At 45.2% G+C, this 21,609-nt stretch overlaps 1 protein-coding gene across 1 annotated transcript in view; it reads right to left on the bottom strand.

The window, feature by feature from the left end:
* The window catches only part of PREP (prolyl endopeptidase), a 132,511-nt gene extending 112,208 nt beyond the window's left edge, over nt 1-20,303 (bottom strand). The window contains exons 1-2 of the mRNA XM_027551311.1: nt 20,050-20,303; nt 13,405-13,479 (exon numbers count right to left, since the gene is read on the bottom strand). Of these exons, the coding sequence (XP_027407112.1) occupies nt 13,405-13,479; nt 20,050-20,094 (120 nt within the window). The 5' untranslated portion in view covers nt 20,095-20,303. The remainder of the gene's footprint in view (nt 1-13,404; nt 13,480-20,049) is intronic.
* Nucleotides 20,304-21,609: the final 1,306 nt, after the last annotated feature.

The raw sequence follows: 21,609 nt of genomic DNA, 5'->3' as shown, positions 1-21,609 counted from the left end.
CTGGTCCCACAAACCCCTACAAACCCCAAGGGCGAGAAATGTCAAATCCAATTGGTGAGATCCCCAAATCCATAAGGCTTATCTTTTAACATTAAAAGCCCAGTGTGACTACAGAGGAAGTAAAGGGCATCAAGAGATGGATTCACTTTTCCTTCTTGTTTGGTGAGTTCATCAGATACTTTTTAGCTAGTAGATTCTTTCACTCTCTGAGCTATTGAAATTTTTTGCTTTCATAATTTGAAAATGTTACACAGGACCAAAATGTTTCAAGGTAGTTTTAAACACACCAAAAATGTCTGAAATATGAAAATACTGGAATCTAAAACATAACAAATTAACTGAATAAGCAACTGAATAGGTTTTTAAAATTTTTTTTGAAAATAAACTGCCCCAAATTTAATTCTGCCAAAAAATAAAGAATAAAAATTAAAAGTGGGTCCCTCTCTGCTCTCAGGGTAGGAAGGGCCCCATTGAGCTTCCTGCTGCATGTGGGTGACAGACCAGGTGGAGCCTTCCAAAAGCCCTTCCAGGTCTCTTTCCACCTTCTCTGCCTGTCCCCAGGAGGGCAAATCAACTTGTTCCCCCACTGGGCGAGTTATGCCAATCAAAGGGGAAGGAAGCAGAAAGTCTCGCTATGACCTTAGACTCAAGCCTTGGTCTCAAATCTCGCCATTACCAGGGAGCTCATTTGAAGCTGGAACACTAACCTGACCTGGCTCTGTTCTTCAGTGTACATACTACTACTGACCAGGAGCCTGGCAAGGACAGAGGCGATCTGCACATCAAGTCCAAATCTAACTAAAAACCCACCCAGGAGGAAGTTAAACACATGCATATCCTTTCTTGAATAACTCTTGTATCACTGAGGAAATCCAAACGATAACAAGACTATTTCAAAAATAAGAAAACCAAAACTATCAGGAATTAAAGTTCTTGTTGTTGTTTAGTTGCTCAGTCGTGTCTGACTCTGCTACACCATGGACTGCAGCACGCCAGGCCTCCCTGTCCTTCACTATCTCCCTGAGTTTGCTCAAGTTCAAGTCCACTGAGTCCGTGATGCCATCCAACCATCTCATCCTCTGTCGTCCTCCTCTCCTTTTGCCATTAAAGTTCTTAGAATGTGACAAAAACACCTGAAGCTGACATCTGTTTCTTTTCAGTATCTTAGGATGCCCCACTGATAGACTGGAGTTGGGGTTGGGGGTGAGGTGTGACCTCTGCTAGCCATCAGAACTCCCCTCCCTGAGATCCAGGGATTCATCCAGGGCTGGGCAGGACACCCATTCAGAAGGAGGCTCAGGGCTGGTCCAGGGGTTTGTTTAATGACTCACACACATCAAGGCAGCTGACCTGATTGAGTCCACAGCACAGATTCAGGAGTGTACCTGGAACAGGCTCGGGGGACAGTTGGGGACTGGGTGTGCCATGTGCTGAAGGGCAGTGCCCACACTGTGATGGATGAAGTACACGTGGCCCAGGGAAGATGCTCTACACCCAGATACAAGGCTGCTGCTGCTGCTAAGTCGCTTCAGTCGAGTCCGACTCTGTGCGACCCCAGAGACGGCAATCCATCAGGCTCCGCCGTCCCTGGGATTCTCCAGGCAAGAACACTGGAGTGGGTTGCCATTTCCTTCTCCAATGCAGAAAAGTGAAAAGTGAAAGTGAAGTTGCTCAGTCGTGTCCGACTTTTAGCGACCCCATGGACTGCAGCCTAGCAGGCTCCTCCATCCATGGGATTTTCCAGGCAAGAGTACTGGAGTGGGGTGCCATTGCCTTCTCCGAGATACAAGACTAGGTCTGGAAAATGAGTCACACCCTCAGGAAGTCTGGGGTTCACCCTCTCTTGATCAGATTTTACCATTTCTGGGTGCCAGCAGCTTACACTAAATGTCATAAAATGTCAGTGATATCCCTGTCTATATTCTAATTATGTTAACTCCTTTCTACATTCTTCACATAAGTTAATCCTATTCACTTTCATAGGCCGACTCTTCCATCAATTCTCCTTGACATGTAACAGTCAATAAAGTAGTTATGAACCCAGGACAAGCAACCAGAATCCTTTTTTAGGAACCGAGGTGAACAATAGAAGGAGAGGCTATCTCATGAGATCTGGGATTGTCAGGGCTGTGTAAAACCTGAAGGGGCAAGGACCATCTTTGTCTATCACGTGGGAGAGGCTACTGGAAAACAAAACAACCAGAGAAAAGTAGATCACCTAAGAGACAGAGGCAGACAGGTTTACAGAAATATCACAAGCAGTCCTAGATCAAGCTGTGCCTTACGGCATGTACTGATCTTCAATTACGTGAACTTCTCAGCTCTTTTTAAACATATATATATAAAGGTGCTGTTCATCACGAGTCCTGACTGATACAGCTCTTTCAAGAGCCCCTCAGCTCAAGCACCCCAGGCTGGAAGAGGATGAATCCACCAGAAGCTTGATGCAGAAGCCTGGAAAAAGTGATCATCAGTAAAGGAGAAAGAGTGAAATATTAATTAAACATTCTAATCAAAAATCTTTAAGGTAACAAAAAAATAAAATAAAAATAAATCAATGAGTTAGAAAATTAAAGGATACAACTTAAAAGTTCTAGAACCATTCCTTTCTAAAAACAAACAATCCCCCCACCATCATATTCAACCAAAGTTCTGGCTAAACTAATTATAAAGAGGAAAGAAGTTACAGATACTGGAAATTTGAAATGATAAAGAAAGACACACAAACATGGAGAATAAAGTCATTGTAAGAAATATTTCACATAACCCCATGCTAGTAAGTTTTAAAATCTCAATGACATGGACAATTTTCTAGGAAATACAAACCACTAAAATGGACCCAAATGAAAGGAGATATGAACAGAGCACAAGAATTGACTGCAATAAAAGAATTTGTCCTAGATAGCTCTAAAGCTTTAAATGATCAAGCAGATAATCCCTGTGCTATTTAAGCCAGTTAATAATAAATGCAATAACAACCATTTATTAAGCACTTGTGCCTACCACTCTGCTACATGCTTCACAAACATTATGACTCAGTTTTTACCACTACCATATATAGTAGTTTAGTCAAGGCTATGGTTTTTCCTGTGGTGTGAAGAAGGCTGAGCGCTGAAGAATTGATGCTTTTGAACTGTAGTATTGGAGAAGACTCTTCAGAGTTCCTTGAACTGCAAGGAGATCCAACCAGTCCATTCTGAAGGAGATCAACCCTGGGATTTCTTGGAAGGAATGATGCTAAAGCTGAAACTCCAGTACTTGGGCCACCTCACGCGAAGAGTTGACTCATTGGAAAAGACTCTGATGCTGGGAGGGATTGGGGGCAAGAGGAGAAGGGGACGACAGAGGATGAGATGGCTGGATGGCATCACTGACTCGTTGGACGTGAGTCTCAGTGAACTCCGGGAGTGGGTGATGGACAGGGAGGCCTGGCGTGCTATGATTCATGGGGTCGCAAAGAGTCGGACACGACTGAGCGACTGATCTGATCTGATCTGATCTGATCTAGTAGTTTTCTCCAAATTATAAATTAGAGAACTGAAGTTTAGAGAGGTTGATAAGCATGATCAATGTCATACCTCTGGTAAAATTGTGGAGTTAAAATTCAAACCTGCCTACCTCTAAAGCTATTCATTAAACAACTATACATTGTTGCTTTCCCGTGAATAAACAGGTTCCAAGATCTTGAAAGAGTTCTCATCTGCTGCTGGGAAGAACAGGGTAGAAAAGAAGTTCTGGAAGAAGGGAGACATTAGGATGCTACTGAATGTCTAGCTCGGTGGCAATGCATGCCTGAACTAGGCAGTGCCAGCAGGGATAAAAACAAGAAGGGTATGAGATTTTACAGAGGCAACTGGAGGTTCAGAGTATCGTGTGCATGATTATATACACAGCTGGTCCAAATGGTCAGAGTGCCATCCAGTGCTATACAGGAGAGTTCTTGAAGTCTTTATTATGACATACGCCTTGATTTCCCCCAGTGAGAAAAATCAGAATCACAAATAAAGTCCCTCCAGTTTACAAAGATACTCTGAGCAAGTGAGGCATCTATGAGAATTTTAGCTCCTTGAAAGTGCCCTCTATAAAGCAAAACTATTATTATTCTCTAATCATCTCTAAAAGCACAAGTATTACTGTTCTCTAATCATGTCTAAGCATTCTCTAAGGCAGTTTTTCCAAGCTTTCTGGATCTTAAGAATTACCAGATGAGGTGCTTGGGAAACAGATTTCTACTCCTATCCGATACTCTAAAAGTAGATCGTGGGCATGTCTATTTTTAACAAGTACCCAGGTGATTTTGGGGCTTTTCAGGTGGCTCAGTGGGTAAAGAATCCACCTGCAAAGCAGGAGGGTTCAACCCTTGGGTTGGGAAGATCCCCTGAAGGAGGGCATGGCAACCCACTCCACTGTTCTTGCCTGGAGAATCCCATGGACTGAGGGGCCTGGTGAGCTGCAGTCCACATGGTCACAAAGAGTTGGACACGACTGAAGCGACCAAGCACACATGCACTCATGCACAGGTGATTTTTATGACTGAGTGCTTTCCCCCTGGACATGGCAGACATCTAAGAGAAAAGAAGACGGCTCAGAGAAGTCAGTTATCTTCGTTCCTTAGTTGTTGGTTCTTTAATAACTGTTTTCCCAAAGATATCATGTCTGATGTCAACATTTGTCACAGAGGAAATGTAGATTATTGGAACCAAAGCTGAGTAGTGCTTATGGGGAAAATATTAATGTTAAATGTACTCAAGCAGCTTAAGAATTTCATCAATGGTTTGGGGGCTGCTTTCCCTGGTGGTGAACAAATTGGGCAAGACTCCCAGCCTCTACTCAAGGTGTGGCTCAGCCTCCTTTTGGCACTCACCTCCAGCAGCTCAAAGGTTAAGGGGCTCACCATCTCCAATCTCTGGTCTGCCTAGGATGGCATGTGATTCCAAGCTGGCATGGCCCACGTTTCTCTTGCTCATGACAGCTCATCCTCCTCACCCCCATGTAATCTAATGTTCCGATTAGTGGACACACAAGTAAACACAGGACAGGGGAGGAAAGGGAGGGTATGAGCACCCTCCCTTGGAGGAGGAATGGGAACGAAACCAGTGGACCTGTGGCATTTGGGCTGCCAGGATCCATTTTCCTCCCCAGGGTTCTCCCTGCTTAGTGAGAGAACTCCACATAGCTGTCTTGTCACTCCGGAAGCAAAAGAAGGTCCCCAAGGTTTCTATCAAATCTTTTTTCATTGCCACAGTACAGCCAAGGGATGAGCACAAACATGTCTGGAGGCTGGCCAAATAAAACTCCCTCTCCTGGGATGCAGTCACTGAACAAGGGGCAGAGGGCTCAAGGACTGTAATCACGGATGCCATTAGCAGTGCTGCCCGAAACGTGGAAATTCCCACCATGGAGCTCTAGAACTACCTGGTTCCTGCCTGCTCCAAGCCTAGCTTTCCAGTCCACCCAGAAGCTGGCCTCATTGTCCTTGCTATGAATTCCTTACTTGCCAAACGTGGCCAGAATTCATTTCGGCTGCTTGCCTCAAAAACCCCATTGCAGAAAGCAAGAAAAAGACAAAAGGACTGCTTAGAAAAGAGGATGGCCCAGTAACAGCAAACTCTATCATACTTTTGACAATTACCCCAAGCACAGATCAAAAGGACATGGTTCCCTAAATACACATTTCAACTGTGGATTTACAAGAAGTATTTTTATGAACCATACTAAGGCTAAACATTTCTGTAGGAGGTGATGAAACATTTTAAGACCTTAGAAGTCTTGGAGATTGAGATAATAACTGGTAATATATTTACCTAAAGCACTTCCTGTTTCTAGTAGAGAAGGAACGACATAGTAGAAATTCTCAAACCAGGTCCTTACATGAAACATTAATAATGGAGGGCAGGGCATTTCACGGTAGGTTCATAAACACCAATTAAAAGAGGTGTTTTCCTAACAGCTTCAAGGTAATCTTGGCCTAGTTTAATCATTGAGCTTTAGAACAATAAAACCACACTTACAAGTCATAATTCCAACCACTGGCAGAGGTGGAGATTCAATGCTCAAAATATAGGTATCTTTTTCTAAGACACTAAAATTCCAAAAGGAAAATGCTGCCTACTTTTGTAGATGAAAATAAAAAGACACAGATGTCTCTAATGTTCAACATTCTGAGTAAGCAAATAAGAAGACTGGAGTCTGAAGGTCTACATTTCAATACATTGAAGCAGCAGCACCTAAGCCGTACCACCTTTGTACAGAGCTCTGCTGAGCATGGAAAATGAACTGTTACATGCATTTTCTCAGCTGGGTGTTGCTAAAAGCTTGGACCTAGATGAACTGAGTGTGACTATATTCATTTTATAGATGAAGAAAAGAAATCCCAGGTAAGACACCTGGCTGTACTCACAGGTCAAAAAATGGAAGACTAAAGGCTATGACTTCCAGTCCCATCTGGCAAACACTCTGTTCCTCCGCCCAGTGTCCCAACAGAAGTGACACCAGCAATGTCTGGAAACTCACAGTACAAAAAGGATGTTCACAGTTTGTCCTAAAGCCTACAAAAGAACACTGCAAACCAAAAGAAGTCTTCTATGCTATGAATTATATCCAGTATTCCTCCGCTTGCAGTCAGCTTCATCTGCTGTCTGCTGGCTTAGAGACACTGAACTAGCCCTTCACGTGAGTGTACATCCTGGGAGCAAGCTTCTGCTATCTAGGCTCTGCTGCCTGACAGCCTGAGGGGGAGATGCAAGTGGACAATAGGATCTCAGCTCGCCCAGCCCCTCATCAGTTCTTGCCCATGCTGGCTACGTCCCACGCTAGGGAGACCACACCACACAGGGAAATCTAGGCCAGGCTGATATCAGTACAGAGCGGGCAGCTCTTCATGCTACATCCTTTTAGGGTCAATCTTAAAAAACAACAACAAAAGTGAGCAGAAAACCACGTATCAGAATAGTCAGAATAGTTAGGATTCCAGGGAAAGGAGCTGACTGCCCTAAATGTTGTTCTCCACTGAACCTCTGTGACATTAAAATACCTACAGAGAAATCCTAGGCTATTTAACACCCTAGACTGATCAGAAGTCTTTTGAGATTTAAATCTTTCCTGCAGAGGAAGGGAGGAGTATACACAGGGGAGGAGAAAGGGGATGTTTCCAGCTTCCTTACCTGTAAGAGTGAGGGACTGTTCTCACTACCTTCATAGCCGCTTCTCAAAAGATATAACGGGCAATACCTAACTATTCCTCCAAATAGGGAGTGGGGAGCAAATAATGTCTTAGAAAAGAAGATCTCTATTTCTTTGAACTTCTATGAAACAGATGATAATTTTTTAGAAGGAATATACATACATTTTTGGGGCGGGGAGCAGTTCCTATTAAGAGATCTTCTCTCACAATCCACAAGGCAAATAGAGCTATTGGTATGGTCATTTAGCCCAAAGCAGTTCTCAGGGAGGGGAAAAAACAAATTGGTCTTTTGATATCTGCAGCTGGTATTCTACATTTGCTTACCTCCTGGACCAAAGCCCCAGGACAGGGCTTCTGTGGAAGCTAGACTTGACAATTAGTTACAATAACAGATGTAAATTCTTCCTCTTTGTAAGTATCTCCCCTTCACTAAGTAACAAGTTCTGGAATTCAATCAAGAGGTCAAAGCTGCAACAAGATGGAGTGAAATGGGGAGACTCTTCAAAAGGTGAGAAGAATGCTGCCTCTATCTGGACTTCAGGGCTGCAAAACCAAGCCCAGAGATGCAGAGGATTTCTTACTATCAGAAAAGGGAGCAGATGGTGCCCTGTGGACTGACTGCACCATGATGGGCGGGGAAGCCAGGAGAAATACGTATTTGGTATCCTCCCAGGGACCCGCGAGCAGGATGGCTGCTGCAGTGACAAGAGCAGTGTAAGCAAACTTCAAGGGCTTGAGGGGCAGCGCAAGGCGGAGGGGGCAGAGCAGCCCCCCTGCCAGTGTACACCAAAGCTTCTACAATTCCCCAGGAAGAGTGGTCCATCTGCACAAAGAACACAGGATGACGGTGAAGTCACTGGGTTTGGCAACGGAGCCACTGCTGATCACAAAGATGGATGACAGATGGGACAAAGGAAGAAGGGGTGTGAGCCACCTGAAAGGGCGCACAGACTCGGACAGGAAGAGAGGAGATGGCCGTGATAAGAGCTGAAATGAGACGTGAATAGGGCTCACCCGAAGGGGCCGAGACACCAAGACGAAGAAACATGCTACAGAGAGCTAAGGCGGAGTGTGGGGTTTGGGGTTCACTTGTCTGTCTGTCCCGGGAAATTTAGGAAGTTAGATTAGGAAGTGAATCACATGCACGTTACAGTCAGTGGGTGGGGGGGGCGGGCGTCTTACTCTTAGTAGTCTGGAGGCTCAAGTCCCCTCAGAGTCAAAGCATCAGGCTGCACACACACATCAAGGCTGCCGCACACACTTCCTTCCATGACCTGCGGACGACAAGCTGGGAGAGCCTGCTGACTGGGAAGTATGGGCTCACCACTGCCGGGACCTGCCTCACTGTCTTCAAATCCTTTTCAATGAGTAAAACCTCTCCCTCTACGTCTCCCTTCCAAGGCTTCCCTGGTGTCCCACTTACTCCGGTGAGACTTCACTACGGTTTAGACGTCTACCTCCAGAGTACGCCGCAGTTAGCAGATGTCTAAAGAGCTTTTAACCCAGAGTCTTCCCTTTATCTTCTGTTAAGTTTGTATTTCCATACAGATTCTTCTGGAACAGAGAGCAAAGAGCAACAAAGCACTGTCTCTGAGACCTACAAAGGCACTTTATAAAGTTGTCACCCCCAAGAGCGCTGCACACGTGCACCCTTCTCCCACTTCCTGCTCTACCAGGAGCACTTTTCACTTAGCAAAGCAAACTCTACAGCCCAACACTGTAACAGATGCATGGACTACAGCGTCAAGCACATCTACCAAGTTCAGCTTAAATGCTAAACTATTGTCGGAAATGGAGATTTTCAATTTTCCACTATTAAAAATAACACTCGAAACTGGCCCTTTTCTATCTGAAGTGACACTATTACTCTCCCAGTAGGCCTGAAAACTCTTTTTCCTTAAGTATTTACTTTTTGTTGCTGCTATCGGGTGGGTTGATTTCTCGTTATTGATGTTACGTATGAGTGGTATTGATTTTATATTTATTCCATACGTACATGCTTTATTGAATTCATTCTGTTTTCAGTTGTTTCCCTTAGGTTTTTTAGATGCATAATCACTGAATCGATAATTAATGATAATTTTATTTTATCCTCTACAAATTTTAGTTCATGTTTTATTGCACTGGTCAAAGTTCTGCAAACATATGAAAACAGCAGTGACAGTTATTCCAGTCTAGTGTTCAGGATGCTTTGAATACTCATTATTAAAGTTATTGCTATGTTTAGTTTTGGATTTTTAAAAAATTCTTAAAACATTACCTAGATTAGATTAGTTATATAGGTTTACTTAATCTACGGATATAATAATATTAAACTAAATTTCTGTGACAAATTCTGCTTTTTTATTTTTAACCTGCTATCATTGTTTATAGTCTTCACATCGATGTTCACAAGAAAGGTTGGTCTGTATCTTCACTGTCCAATACTGGCAGCCATTAGCCACATGTGGTAACTGAGCACCCAATATGTGGCTGCTCTGAATTGATATGTGCTGTAAGTGTAAAATCGGAGAACACGATGGCACCCCACTCCAGTACTCTTGCCTGGAAATGCCCATGGATGGAGGAGCCTGGTAGGCTGCAGTCCATGGGGTCGCTAAGAGTCGGACACGACTGAGTGTCTTCACTTTGACTTTTCACTTTCATGCACTGGAGAAGGAAATGGCAACCCACCCCAGTGTTCTTGCCTGGAGAATCCCAGGGATGGGGAAACCTGGTGGGCTGCTTCCTATGGGGTCGCACAGAATTGGACACGACTGAAGCGACTTAGCAGCAGCAGCAATAAGTGTAAAATACACATTGGATTTTGAAAATTTAGTCTAAAAGAATGCAGATACCTTAATAATATTTTACATTGATTACATGTTGAGATGTTAGTACTTTGAATATAATAAAGTACATTAATTAATTTCCTGTTTCTTTTTACTTTTTTAATGTGGCTACTAGAAAAATTTGAATTATATATGTGGTTTACATTACATATCTACCAGGCAGTGCTGGTCTACTGTTTCCTCTTTGCAAAGTAGTTCTCCTGAGTTTTTAAATTAAGGCTGAACAGATCTCAAAGAAACAACTAAGCTGCACAGGATATTCTACAAACTGGTACATTTGCTATAAAATAGGGTTATGTGGGCTTTGACAGCTTGAAAGGATTCATCCAGATTCAAGTCCCCCCCACCACCATCTTTGAGAATTTTCAAGTTACAAGTCTGCTGATATTTCTTTAATAAAGGATAAAGCCTCAAATGCTAGGAACTGTCAGAATTGGATAAGCTCTATTAAACATGAGATTAAATCAAAAACTTACTGATAGCATTTCAGATCTTGAGCTATCAATGTTCCTCACTTCCGGGCTGGTTTTTATTGAAAATTTAACAAGTGGCTTTTCTTTGTTTTAAAGGCTACATGAAGATTTTCCTCTTTACACTGAGGTATGGCTAATACACCCACTTCTGTGTACATGTCTCTAACACTGAGTAGAAAATGTTCCTGCTGCTCTTCTGCTTATTAGAAAAACACACCCTATCTTTTCAGTCTGAGACAAAAATTTCACTTATCAGATCTCAGATGACAACCAGCTCCTGTCAATAACGAGGTTGCTTCGAGAGGAGGATGCAGGGGAGGCACTGGCTGCACAGGCCTGACACCTGAGGAGCACTGCCTGGACAGGTTAGCGTGAGAGCAGGCATGGAGGGGTCACCCAGCGTGCTTGTAGGAGGACCCATAAAGTCCCACAGCGAGCAAACACATGACTCTACTCCTACAGCGTGCATTCCCAAAGCTACTACACCCAGAGTCTTTGATTTTTTTTTATCATTTCTTTAATGTGAAGTTGATAACCACCTGGACCACCTGATACCACTAATAAGCTGAGTGACCTTGGACACGTTATTTAATCATTCAAACTCAATTTCTTCATCTGTGAAATGGGGAAAAGAAAAAGATCTATTTCAGGATTTACGAACTGAATGAGACAGGGTATGCAAAGCTACCACTGAAGTGCCCAGCACACAGTAAACATCTGTTATGAAATACATACCATGAAAATAACAGTGTATATACCAATGTCATTAGCACCTATCCAATGCTGACTAGATGATCACTAATTAGCAAAGTTTCACCTACTAGTTAAGTGGCTTGTCAACCACAGGGCCAGACATCATCAAATAAGGAAGGCATGGCAAAATGTGCACGCATTAACACATAAACAAAAACTGGGTCACTAACATAGCTGCATCACTCAATCCCCATCAAAGGCTGCAGAAGTCCAGGTTGTACCCAATTCCTTAGACAAAGGAATCAGCATAGGGACAGTCCTTGGGGGCAGTTTTCCAGAGACGCACAGGAAGTTCATCTCCTTCCCTCCTGCTCTCCATCCACTTCAGGCTATGTGGCTGCCTGTGACCCTCTGTTTCCAGGCTCAATCCGTCTCAGGCCAGTCCAAAGTTGGAGGACCAAGGCTGTCTGTGGCAGGGTTGAGGAGAGGTCGCAGCCCTGCCTCTGCTCCCTGCTCCTCCTAGCCTCACATGCAGAGCTGGAGCCTCTGCCCGCTTCTCCAGTTACCCATTTGTTTCTCATTTGCTACCCACCAACCTCTAAAACTCACTGCTTCACCAAGGAAAAATAAAAATCCAAACATCAGTCATTCTCACCCATGAGATCTCTGTCTTTCTTGAAGGGAATGGGGAAAGGGTGAGAATAAGAGAGTACAGATACAAGTAAAAACCACGAGAAAACCTCAAAATGCTGGTGTGCTTACTTCAAGGACAAAGGACAGGGAAGAAGTTTTAAGAGTTTCTGCAGTGGGCAGAGGAGAAGAGAAACGCTTGCCATGATGAACAGCAGAAAGAGAAGCAGGCAAGCTGGTGCCTTGGGAATGAAGGAAGAAAAACAAGTTGACATGGGATTTACTCCAGCAGGAGCAACCTCTTTCTGCTTCTGTTGTCTCCTCTTCCATGTAACATCGTGCCTGGCTAAGCCCTTCACTCCACTCCATCCCTGGTGAAGCTTTTCCCTAAGGACATGAAGGCAGTGGAGTCTGCAACCCACTGACCAGGGAGCATGAAAGAGCTGCAGGAGGAGTACGGGACCGGGAGTGGGGGGTGGGTGTGGGCAAGGAAAGCACCCCAATCCCACGAGCCAGGTCCACATCAGGAAGGAGTGCCTTCTTGGAAATCTGAATTGTCTTGGAAATCTGAGTTCAGTTCTCCAGAGAACACTGATATATACAGTGGCAAGGGACCACAAGATACAAGAACAGCTAAGACATAGGCTTTTAGAAGCTGGCCTAGAAAACCACTCAGCAGGCATTAACTTTTTTCTTTTTTTTTTTTTTTAATGGGAAATGTACTCTGGGATTCTAAAGAAGCTCAAATAAACTTCTGGAGTGCTGAGGATATTAGAAATTGTATAGATATTTTTATATACTAAGTTGATATGGCTATAAATAAAAAAGTCAAAGAACCTGGAGTGGATTGGAGAAACACTATTCCCTCATCCAAGCAAATTTAACCACATTCAGCATATGTAAATAATGAATCTCAAATGACAAGTCCTGGGCACTCCAAGAAGGAAAATAGTATCCATCGGACATCACACTTAGGGGTAAGCTTCATTAACAAAACGAGACTTCACCTCAAAATACTACACGTTTCTCCAAAAGAATAGGAAAATTTCATATTTTTAGACAGAGTAGAAAATTCTCCCCTTCATCCCCTTATAAAATATAAAAAGATACTGAAAATTCAGTTTACTTATAATTTAGTTGTTGTATGGTTGTTGCATTAAAAGTAATCTAAGACCAGCATTCAGTTTTCAAGACTTGGTACTACTTCTTCAATATCATTTTCTTTCCTTTTTGGAAAAAATGTATTAGGCAATTTTTTTCTTCACATAATTATTCTCTAGGTTTTTATTTTTCTTTGGTAGAAATTTGTTTTTCTTTTTTCAAATACTTCCATTTCAAATAGTTGGTTCATCAGTGACCCTACAGTCCATAAACACTATTCAAAACAGCTATGTGATCTTCTATGGGACTAGAAACACTTTCACCTTTTCTCATGAATCATTTCACAGAGAGTGGTAGTATAAAACGTCTATTCATCATCCCAGTGCAGACAACACAGGATAATACCAGGAGGGAAAAGCCATGGTTACTGATGTTTACGGTTTGGTCTGAGCTATGAAGACCACCTTCTCTTCCATCATAAGCCCTCATTTACCTTCGTCTGCTCGCTGTCTGGGTCTTCAAGCCAAGCATAAGGGTCACAGATTTTATGCCCATGATAATCCTGTACCTGCAAAAGACAAAGTGTGGTATTAGATAACTAGTGTCTAACCCCAACGACATCACTACTTTTTGAATGTGACGGAGCTAGGAAAGGGGCAGTCTGAAACAGCCCAGTTGGCTCACTGGCCACGTGTCTGCCCAAATTACCACATGAACCGAAGTTGGCAGGTTCTCAAAGGTGTCAAACCACCCTTAATGAAAAGAACATTTTAGCTGGAGCGGGAAGAGAGATGCAAGGTCAGAATAGGAACAGCTCTGTCTGTACAACACAAAACAAAGGCCTGCCACTGCGTTAAAGAAACTTGAAAACATGTTGTTGGTGGCCAAGCGCTGAATGACACAATGCAGTGGGGACACCGGAAGGGCCCGCTTGGGAGGGAGCCATCACACACGGGTGCACTGCCCTGTTCTTGCTAAGCTTACAGATGCTTAGGAGATCTCCCAACGGGGTACAATATGATCAGTTTTGCCTTTAAGTCTAAACTACCAAAAAGCAAGTTAACTAATGTGCAATGATGCTCACTGACGTCAGAGAAATCTGACTTTCATGCAATGAAAGAACATTTCTACAACTGAAGCTTCTATTCTGTTCAATGTATTGTTACGAAATGCTTTCTTTCACTGTGTAAGAAAGGAGGCACAAAGGTATCATGCATTCAGACTACCCTGATACTTGATGAGATAAAACTGCTGAGTGCCAGGAGAGCCTGGCTGAGGGGATGCCTTTGGAAGCCCCCTCGTGGGAACTTTTGGAAAACCAAATTTCTGGGTGGGCCTGGTCTCAGAGACTGACTGAGTTTGGAAGACCAACTGGAAGTCACCACTCCCCATGTGATTATGTCTAAAGAAACTACTGACAGATAAATACCCCAATAACACAGTACTGTGATTAATCTAATCAAATGAAACCACATGGACAACATCTTTCGAATCAAGTCTCTCTCAACAACTGAACAACATTCCATTTGAGGCTTCCTGTGTGCAGTTGTCTGGAAGACAACCAGTGTCTCAGATATTTCATACCTGTCTCCTTGGTTTTGTTCTGTAATACCAGAAGGTAAGGGCTATTCCCTAAGGAAGGCAAACACTCTCCTGGAAAAGGAAACCCTGCTGTTTCTACTGTTTATCAAAATTCTACTGTGGCTGTTGGTCAACTGAGACTCTCTCCCAAGCCTCAGACCCCTGGCTTTCTGCAAGGGGTCAGCATCTGTCCTCATCTGGTGCTGGGGAGAGAGTACCTGGAGACATGCACACCTAGAAGAATAGGCAACTGAGATGGAACATAAGAACTGCTCAGCATATAATGACCAACAAGTGCAAGGCACATAAAACCAGATGAAAGCCTTCCTGATGAGTCTTCCTAAAATTATCAATTTTCAATCCTTACCAAAAACCTCTCTAAATTTTAGCTGATTATCACCACTGAAGAAAAGGTTTTCTGCCCTATTTTCTCATCTGCAAGTCTCTTATATTTTACACACCTTGAAATGGTTGCAAAACATGCTTACAGTAACAACCACCTTTTCTCTGACAATAGGAATCCAAAAAATGTAAAGTTGTGCAAGATCTTCCAACCCAGTATTTTTAGGAGCAATGTCACGCACAAGATGGCAACATGCCCAGGGCCACACAGAGTTCAGAATCAGAGCTGAGACTCAAAACAATCTGCAAACAGCTTTCCCCCAAACACTCCTCGGAAGGGACAGACCAGACACTTTAAAAATGTTCCTCAATTCAGTTCAGTTCAGTCACTCAGTCACGTCAGACTCTTTGTGACCCTGTGGACTGCAGTATGCGAGGCTTCCGGAGTTTACTCAAACTCATGTCCATTGAGTTGCTGATGCCATCCAACCATCTCATCCTCTGTTGTCCCCTTCTCCTCCTGCCCTCAATCTTTCCCAGCAGCATCAGGGTCTTTTCAGATGAGCCAGTTCTTCCCATCAGGTGGCCAAACTATTGGAGTTTCAGCATCAGACCTTCCAATGAATATTCAGGACTGATTTCCTTCAGGTTGGAATGGCTGGATCTCTTTGCAGTCCAAGGGACTCTCAAGAAGACTCATCAATTCTTCGGCGCTCAGCTTTCTTTATAGTCCAACTCTCACATCCATACATGACTACTGGAAAAACCATAGCTTTGACTAGACGAACTGTTGTTGGCAGTGTAATATCTCTGCTTTTTAGTATGCTGTCTAGGTTGGTCATAACTTTCCTTCCAAGGAACAACGTCTTTTAATTTCATGGCTGCAGTCACCATCTGCAGTGATTTTGGAGCCCCCAAAAATAGTCTGTCACTGTCTTTACTGTTTTCCCAGCTATTTGCCATGAAGCGATGGAACCAGATGCCATGATCTTAGTTTTCTGAATGCTGAGTTTTAAGCCAACTTTTTCACTCTCCTCTTTCACTTTCATCAAGAGGCTCTTTAGTTCTTCTTCACGTTCTGCCATAAGGGTGGTGTTATCTACATATCTGAGGTTATTGATATTTCTCCTGGCAATCTTGATTCCAGCTTGTGCTTCATCCAGCCTAGCGTTTCTCACGATGTATTCTGCATCATGAAGGAAGGCAATGGCAACCCACTCCAGTGTTCTTGCCTGGAGAATCCCAGGGACGGCGGAGCCTGGTGGGCTGCCATCTATGGGGTCGCACAGAGTCGGACACAACTGAAGCGACTTAGCAGCAGCAACAGCAGCACCTTTCCTTTCCCTATTGGGAACCAGTCTGTTGTTCCATGTCCAGTTCTAACTGTTGCTTCCTGACCTGCATACAGGTTTCTCAAGAGGCAGGTCAGGTGGTCTGGTATTCCCATCTCTTGAAGAATTTTCCCGAGTTTGTTGTGGTCCACACAGTCAAAGGCTTTGGCATAGTCAATAAAGCAGAAGTAGATATTTTTCTGGAACTCTCTTGGTTTTTTGATGATCCAGTAGATGTTGGCAATTTGATCTCTGGTTTCTCTTCCTTTTCTAAATCCAGCTTGAACATCTGGAAGTTCATGGTTCATGTACTGTTGAAGCCTGGCTTGAAGAATTTTGAGCATTACTTTACTAGCATGTGAGATGAGTACAATTGTGCGGTAGTTTGAGCATTCTTTGGCATTGCCTTTCTTTGGGATTGGAATGAAAACTGACCTTTTCCAGTCCTGTGGCCACTGCTGAGTTTTCCAAATATGCTGATGCTACTAAAACTCAGACATATCCAGAAACTTAACTTTTCACAGAGGGGGAAAGATTAACATCAAATCTTAGTTTTATGGCTAAGTGAAAGTGCTGCCACATGCTAGACCCAAAGCAATGAACGTCTGCTGAATATCCATACTGTTGTGCCTGATGTTTTAAAGCACCTTTGTAAGAGAGCTGATTATATTCCCATTTTACAGCTGCAGAATGCAATTCACAGAGATTGGAAGGGTGAAGACTGTAGATCTGCTGTGAGCTAAACACTGTGCCATAGTCACATTTATCTGATCTGGTCCTCACTGTAAGGCTACTACCAACTCATTTTTCCAGATGAGGAAACTGAAGCTGGACATAGTTAAAGCAGCTGACAAGGGTCAGATGGTTAACAAGCAGGAGGTAGAATAGTGATCCCACCTTGAGCAGACTCCAAAGCCTGAGGACTTGACCTTTTGCTAATGAAGCAGACCAGTTGTGAATTGGCAGGTGCACAGATGGACCTTTACTCAGAACCCAGTGTACCCTACTGGACTGCCTACTGATGATGTTCACCTCTGAGCAAACAGCCTCAACTCCCCAGTACCTGCCTTATAATCTAAAGCAGACTGAAGTCAGTTACTGAGTAGACATTTCTAACCAGGACAAGAAACAGATTCTCTCCAGGACAATCCCAGGAGCCATGCGCCCTCCCCTCATCCACCTGGCCCCTACGTTTTTCTTTCATAAGACATTTTCCTACAAATAGGGTGATCTCATAGACCACATCCCCTGAACTCAAGCTATATAGTACCTGATTCTCCCATCTGATTTAAGTTCGTAAACCATTCCATATTTTCCAAAGAGGCTTTAAAAAGAGAGTTCTGATAAGACGCTATCACTATTAATATTTCACTTGTTTGGTCAATAGTTTGCCTGCTGCCTCTGGGACTAAGTGCATATTTGTACACACAGCAGGCAGAGCCCACCAAACCTGGCCCCATTTTATCTTCCCTTTCCAGCTGCCGTCCAAGCTTACACCCCAGATGTTCTGGTCACAATGGCCTTCCTGCCATCCAAAACAAACGCAATTCCATGACTGTCCAGCCCTACATAACTATGACTTTAAGTCACATGACTAGGAATGTCCTTTCAACCTTAACCAACTGACCAACTTCCAGCCTCAATTCTCATACTGTCTCCACCTCCTGAAGCAAATTAATGCCATTCTCCTCTGTGTTTTCTACTCACCCTGCACACCCTGCCGCTGCAGGCCTGAGTTCCCTGAGGGCAACACTCTTGGGGGATGGGCCACAGTATCACACTGGAACAGCATGGTTTCCAAAAATCTGATAGCTAATGCAGAAATCCATCCAATGGGATTGCAAGCTCCAACCCCACAGTTCAGCAGGAGACTGCTCAGTGCATGGCTGGAAGACGCTCAAGGGAGAGAGACAGAGAGATACAGCAATGGGTAGCACCTGCTGGAGAGAAATAAACCTATCCTAGATCAAGGCTACAATTTGAGTAAATGCATAAGTCAAGCCTGCGTTAGTAATCAGGACTCTGTCACAGGAAAAAGACACTGCCCACAGGCTGTCAGGGCTGGGATGAGTAACCTGTGTGATCTACAGAGCAGGGTCCAAGCTGGACCAAGCGCTACATTTCCTCGGCCTTGAAGCTGATCATGACTCCTCTGATGCAAAAGAACTGGAGATTATTAAAATCCATAGTATACTCTTTTAAGTTAATTGTTCATAATCTTTCTGACATCTTCATAAAATCCTCACTTAACCCTTTCAAGAACTGTTAAACACAGATTAGGTGAACTGCAGCGTTTTGGTAACCCCAAAAGTGAAAAGTTAAGGAAGAAACACCCCTCCCCCATTTAAATAAAACAAATCTAAAACAGTACTTATCAAATGCTATAATTTTATCTCTCCTGAAAACTCAAAGATCCTCAAAAATCAAACCAAGATATTTATGCCTTCCCATTGCTCATGTCTGGCACACTGCATGGCCAGGGCATCACCTGAATGAACAAACGATTGATACTCTTACTACAGAAGCAAGTAAGTGCTGTTGTTAGCCAAGCCAGCCCTAATAGTTCATTCAGGGAAGAGAAGGCCTGTAACAGGCAAGGGATCGGCCAAAGGGCATCCAGGGAGGGAGGGACAACGCCACAACTAGCGCTCAGGTCTTCTTACTTGGTCTGTCCCCTTTCCATTCCTGCTGGATCACGTTACTCCTGTTGCACAAAGGAAACAACTCTTGAACCAAGGGCTTCTTGGGTGAGTAAATTTAATAAGCAAGCAGCTGAACAGACGGAGAAAACATGGTTACCAGATGGCCACAGGTCAAAGAAACCATGAATGCCTTAGTACCACTTGGAAGTCTTAATTTAAAACAACCCTTACATCCTTTGCTCTAAAGCCCCAGAACCCTTTACCCCAAAAATGAGAAGTGCTCTAAAGTACAGACTTCAGGCACAAATCGAGTCAAAGCAAGCAGAAAAAAACTAGAAGTGTATTATACAAAAATCTTTTTATTCCAACTCTATTTTAAGTCATCCGAGGAATTTGGCTATTCCTACCAGAATTATGCCCACAACATTTGGATTTACTCCAGTTCTTAAGATGCCAAACTAATTTTTACACTCAAAAAAAAAAAAAAAAAGGTGTCTGCCCAGAATTCCACCCACGGGATCTCCACAGTGACTCTGAGGTTATCTACAAACTGAGGGAAATGGTGGCTAAGCCCTGCACTAGGCAAAACACTAGTCAAAACTTGATTCTGCAAAAGGCCACCCTGTCCTCTTCTGAGGCCTCCTCTGGCCCCCGCCGACTCTGCTCTGGTTTGGGAACACGCGGATCAGCACTGTCACACCACGGGGCCCTGCCCCACCTTCCACGGACTCTATCTCCGCCCTGAATCCCCAGCGCCCGCCGCCAGCACCCGGCAGAGGGAAGCGCTCCACACACGTTTTAAAAATCGAATGAATGAACTTCAACTCTAAGTATTTTCAATTTGTGAGTTGAAAAAGTTTGCTTTTGTCTTATAATTGGACATCATCTACACACATCCACACTTTCTCCTACCACCATATTTAAGCAAGAGCCTCTTCCAAGCAAAAATGCAGTGACACGTTCTGTCTTCCCACTCTCTTAAGACGCCCATGCCCACCTGAGTGTTCGCCCTTGACCCCGATATCTTGGGAAGTGGTCTAGCGGCGGCTGACCACCGGCTCCGCCGCCAGCGGGCGGAGGGTGACGGCCACCAGGGCCCCCGCGCCTCGGGAGGGGCCGGGCGCCCCCAGCCGGGTCTCGCAAACAAAGGCCGTGGGGGAGGGGAGAGGAGGGGGTGAGGGACCGCAGGGGGTGAAGGGCCGCGGGCGGCGGGTCGTGGGCCAGGCGCAGCTGGGTACTCACAGCGGTTTCGTCGCGGTACACGTCGGGGTACTGGAAGGACAGCATGGCCGGGGACGCGCAGGGGCGGCGTGGGTTCTGGGGCGGGCGTGAGCGGGCCGCGGGGTGAGGCGGGTGCCGGGAAGGCGACGGCGGCGACGGGCTGCTCTCTACCGGGACTCTCGGCCGGGACTCAGGACCGGACCCGCTGCGCGGCGGCGAGGACGTGCGGGAAGCAGGAAGCAGCTGTCGGCGAGGCCCGGAGCCCCTCCCCGGCGGGCGGGCCCAGCGGCGGCGGCGGCAGCAAGAGGGAGCGGGCGGCGCCGTGCGTGCGCCAGGCCGGGCGCACAGCTCCCTCTGCAGGAGCACCGGCCGCGCCCGCGCCGCCGCCCGGGCCCACGCCTGGACCACCGAGCCGAGGGCCCCCGCCACGCCAGCTGGGCCAGGGCGCCCGGCACGCGCCGGAAAGGGGCCCGCGCGGGCCGGGGACACGCCCAACACGCGGGCCCTGGCCCGCGCGCCGGGGACACGTGCGATCACGCCTGCGGGGCCACCACGCCTCCTGGCCCCTCCCGCCCTCCCCGAAGGCCCCCTGCTGGCCGCTTCGCCATTGCAGCGCTCGCCGTACCTCCCTCAAGCCGAACGAATCGCGGGGTTTGCTTATTCGGTTCTCTCATCGAATTGAAAATTCCTGTTCTAGGACTGGGTAGGGGCGGCGAAGAGAGACCTGGCCTCCCCAGCCTTGAGAGCGGAGGTTCTTGAGGTGACCTAATTTCCACCGCCTGTGACCCTGGACTTGGAAGGGCAGTAATAATGGATCGTGAGGACTAAGAAGGAAACACTACCCGTATCCTCAACACCCCTGGTGGGCGCTGTGTGATTGAGCAGCTGGATTATTTAGGTGCTATGAGGTGTGAGTAGGACAACTGATGAGTCCTTGGGCTCCCCAGGTGTCTCAGTGGTAAAGAACCCGCCTATCAATGCAGAAGAGGCAGGTTCAATCCCTGGGTTGGAAAGATCCCTTGGGCAAGGAAATGGCAACCCACTCCAGTATTCTTGCCTGGAAAATCCCATGGACAGAGGAACCTGGCAGGCTACAGCCCATGGGGGTCGTAAAGAATCCAATGCGACTGAGCAGCACACGTCTCAAATTTACCAGTTGAGAAGGGACCAAGGTGGGAGGATTGAAAATCATCTAGGGTTTTTTTGTTCATCCTTCTGGTTCTTTTATCGGCATGTCTTTTCTGCCAATGTGTTTGTTTATTAAGCATCTTTTATTTTGGGGGTGGGGGCAGGGCAGGAGGTATTAGATGCTTGACCTCAAACCAATGATAGTTTAACAGTTATATTTATTCATCCTTAGGCTAGTGATATGTGTTCTGGCCTTGCTTTCTGAACTATCAGGAAGAAGCTTTACAGCTCTAGTTATCAGAGGCTGATGGCTTCACTGGAGGTCCCCATCCCTCAGAGGCCTTGTGCTGTGGGAATAAGTAGCCTGCCAGGCTCCTCTGTCCAGAATCTGTTAAGACTGATGCCTCTGGCGTTTGCCCAGATAACCCATCCTTTAATTTGACTCTGGTTTCC

The sequence above is a fragment of the Bos indicus x Bos taurus genome, chromosome 9, assembly GCF_003369695.1.
Source record: "Bos indicus x Bos taurus breed Angus x Brahman F1 hybrid chromosome 9, Bos_hybrid_MaternalHap_v2.0, whole genome shotgun sequence".
Classification (NCBI taxonomy): domain Eukaryota; kingdom Metazoa; phylum Chordata; class Mammalia; order Artiodactyla; family Bovidae; genus Bos; species Bos indicus x Bos taurus.
This window is presented reverse-complemented; position numbering and strand designations above follow the sequence as displayed.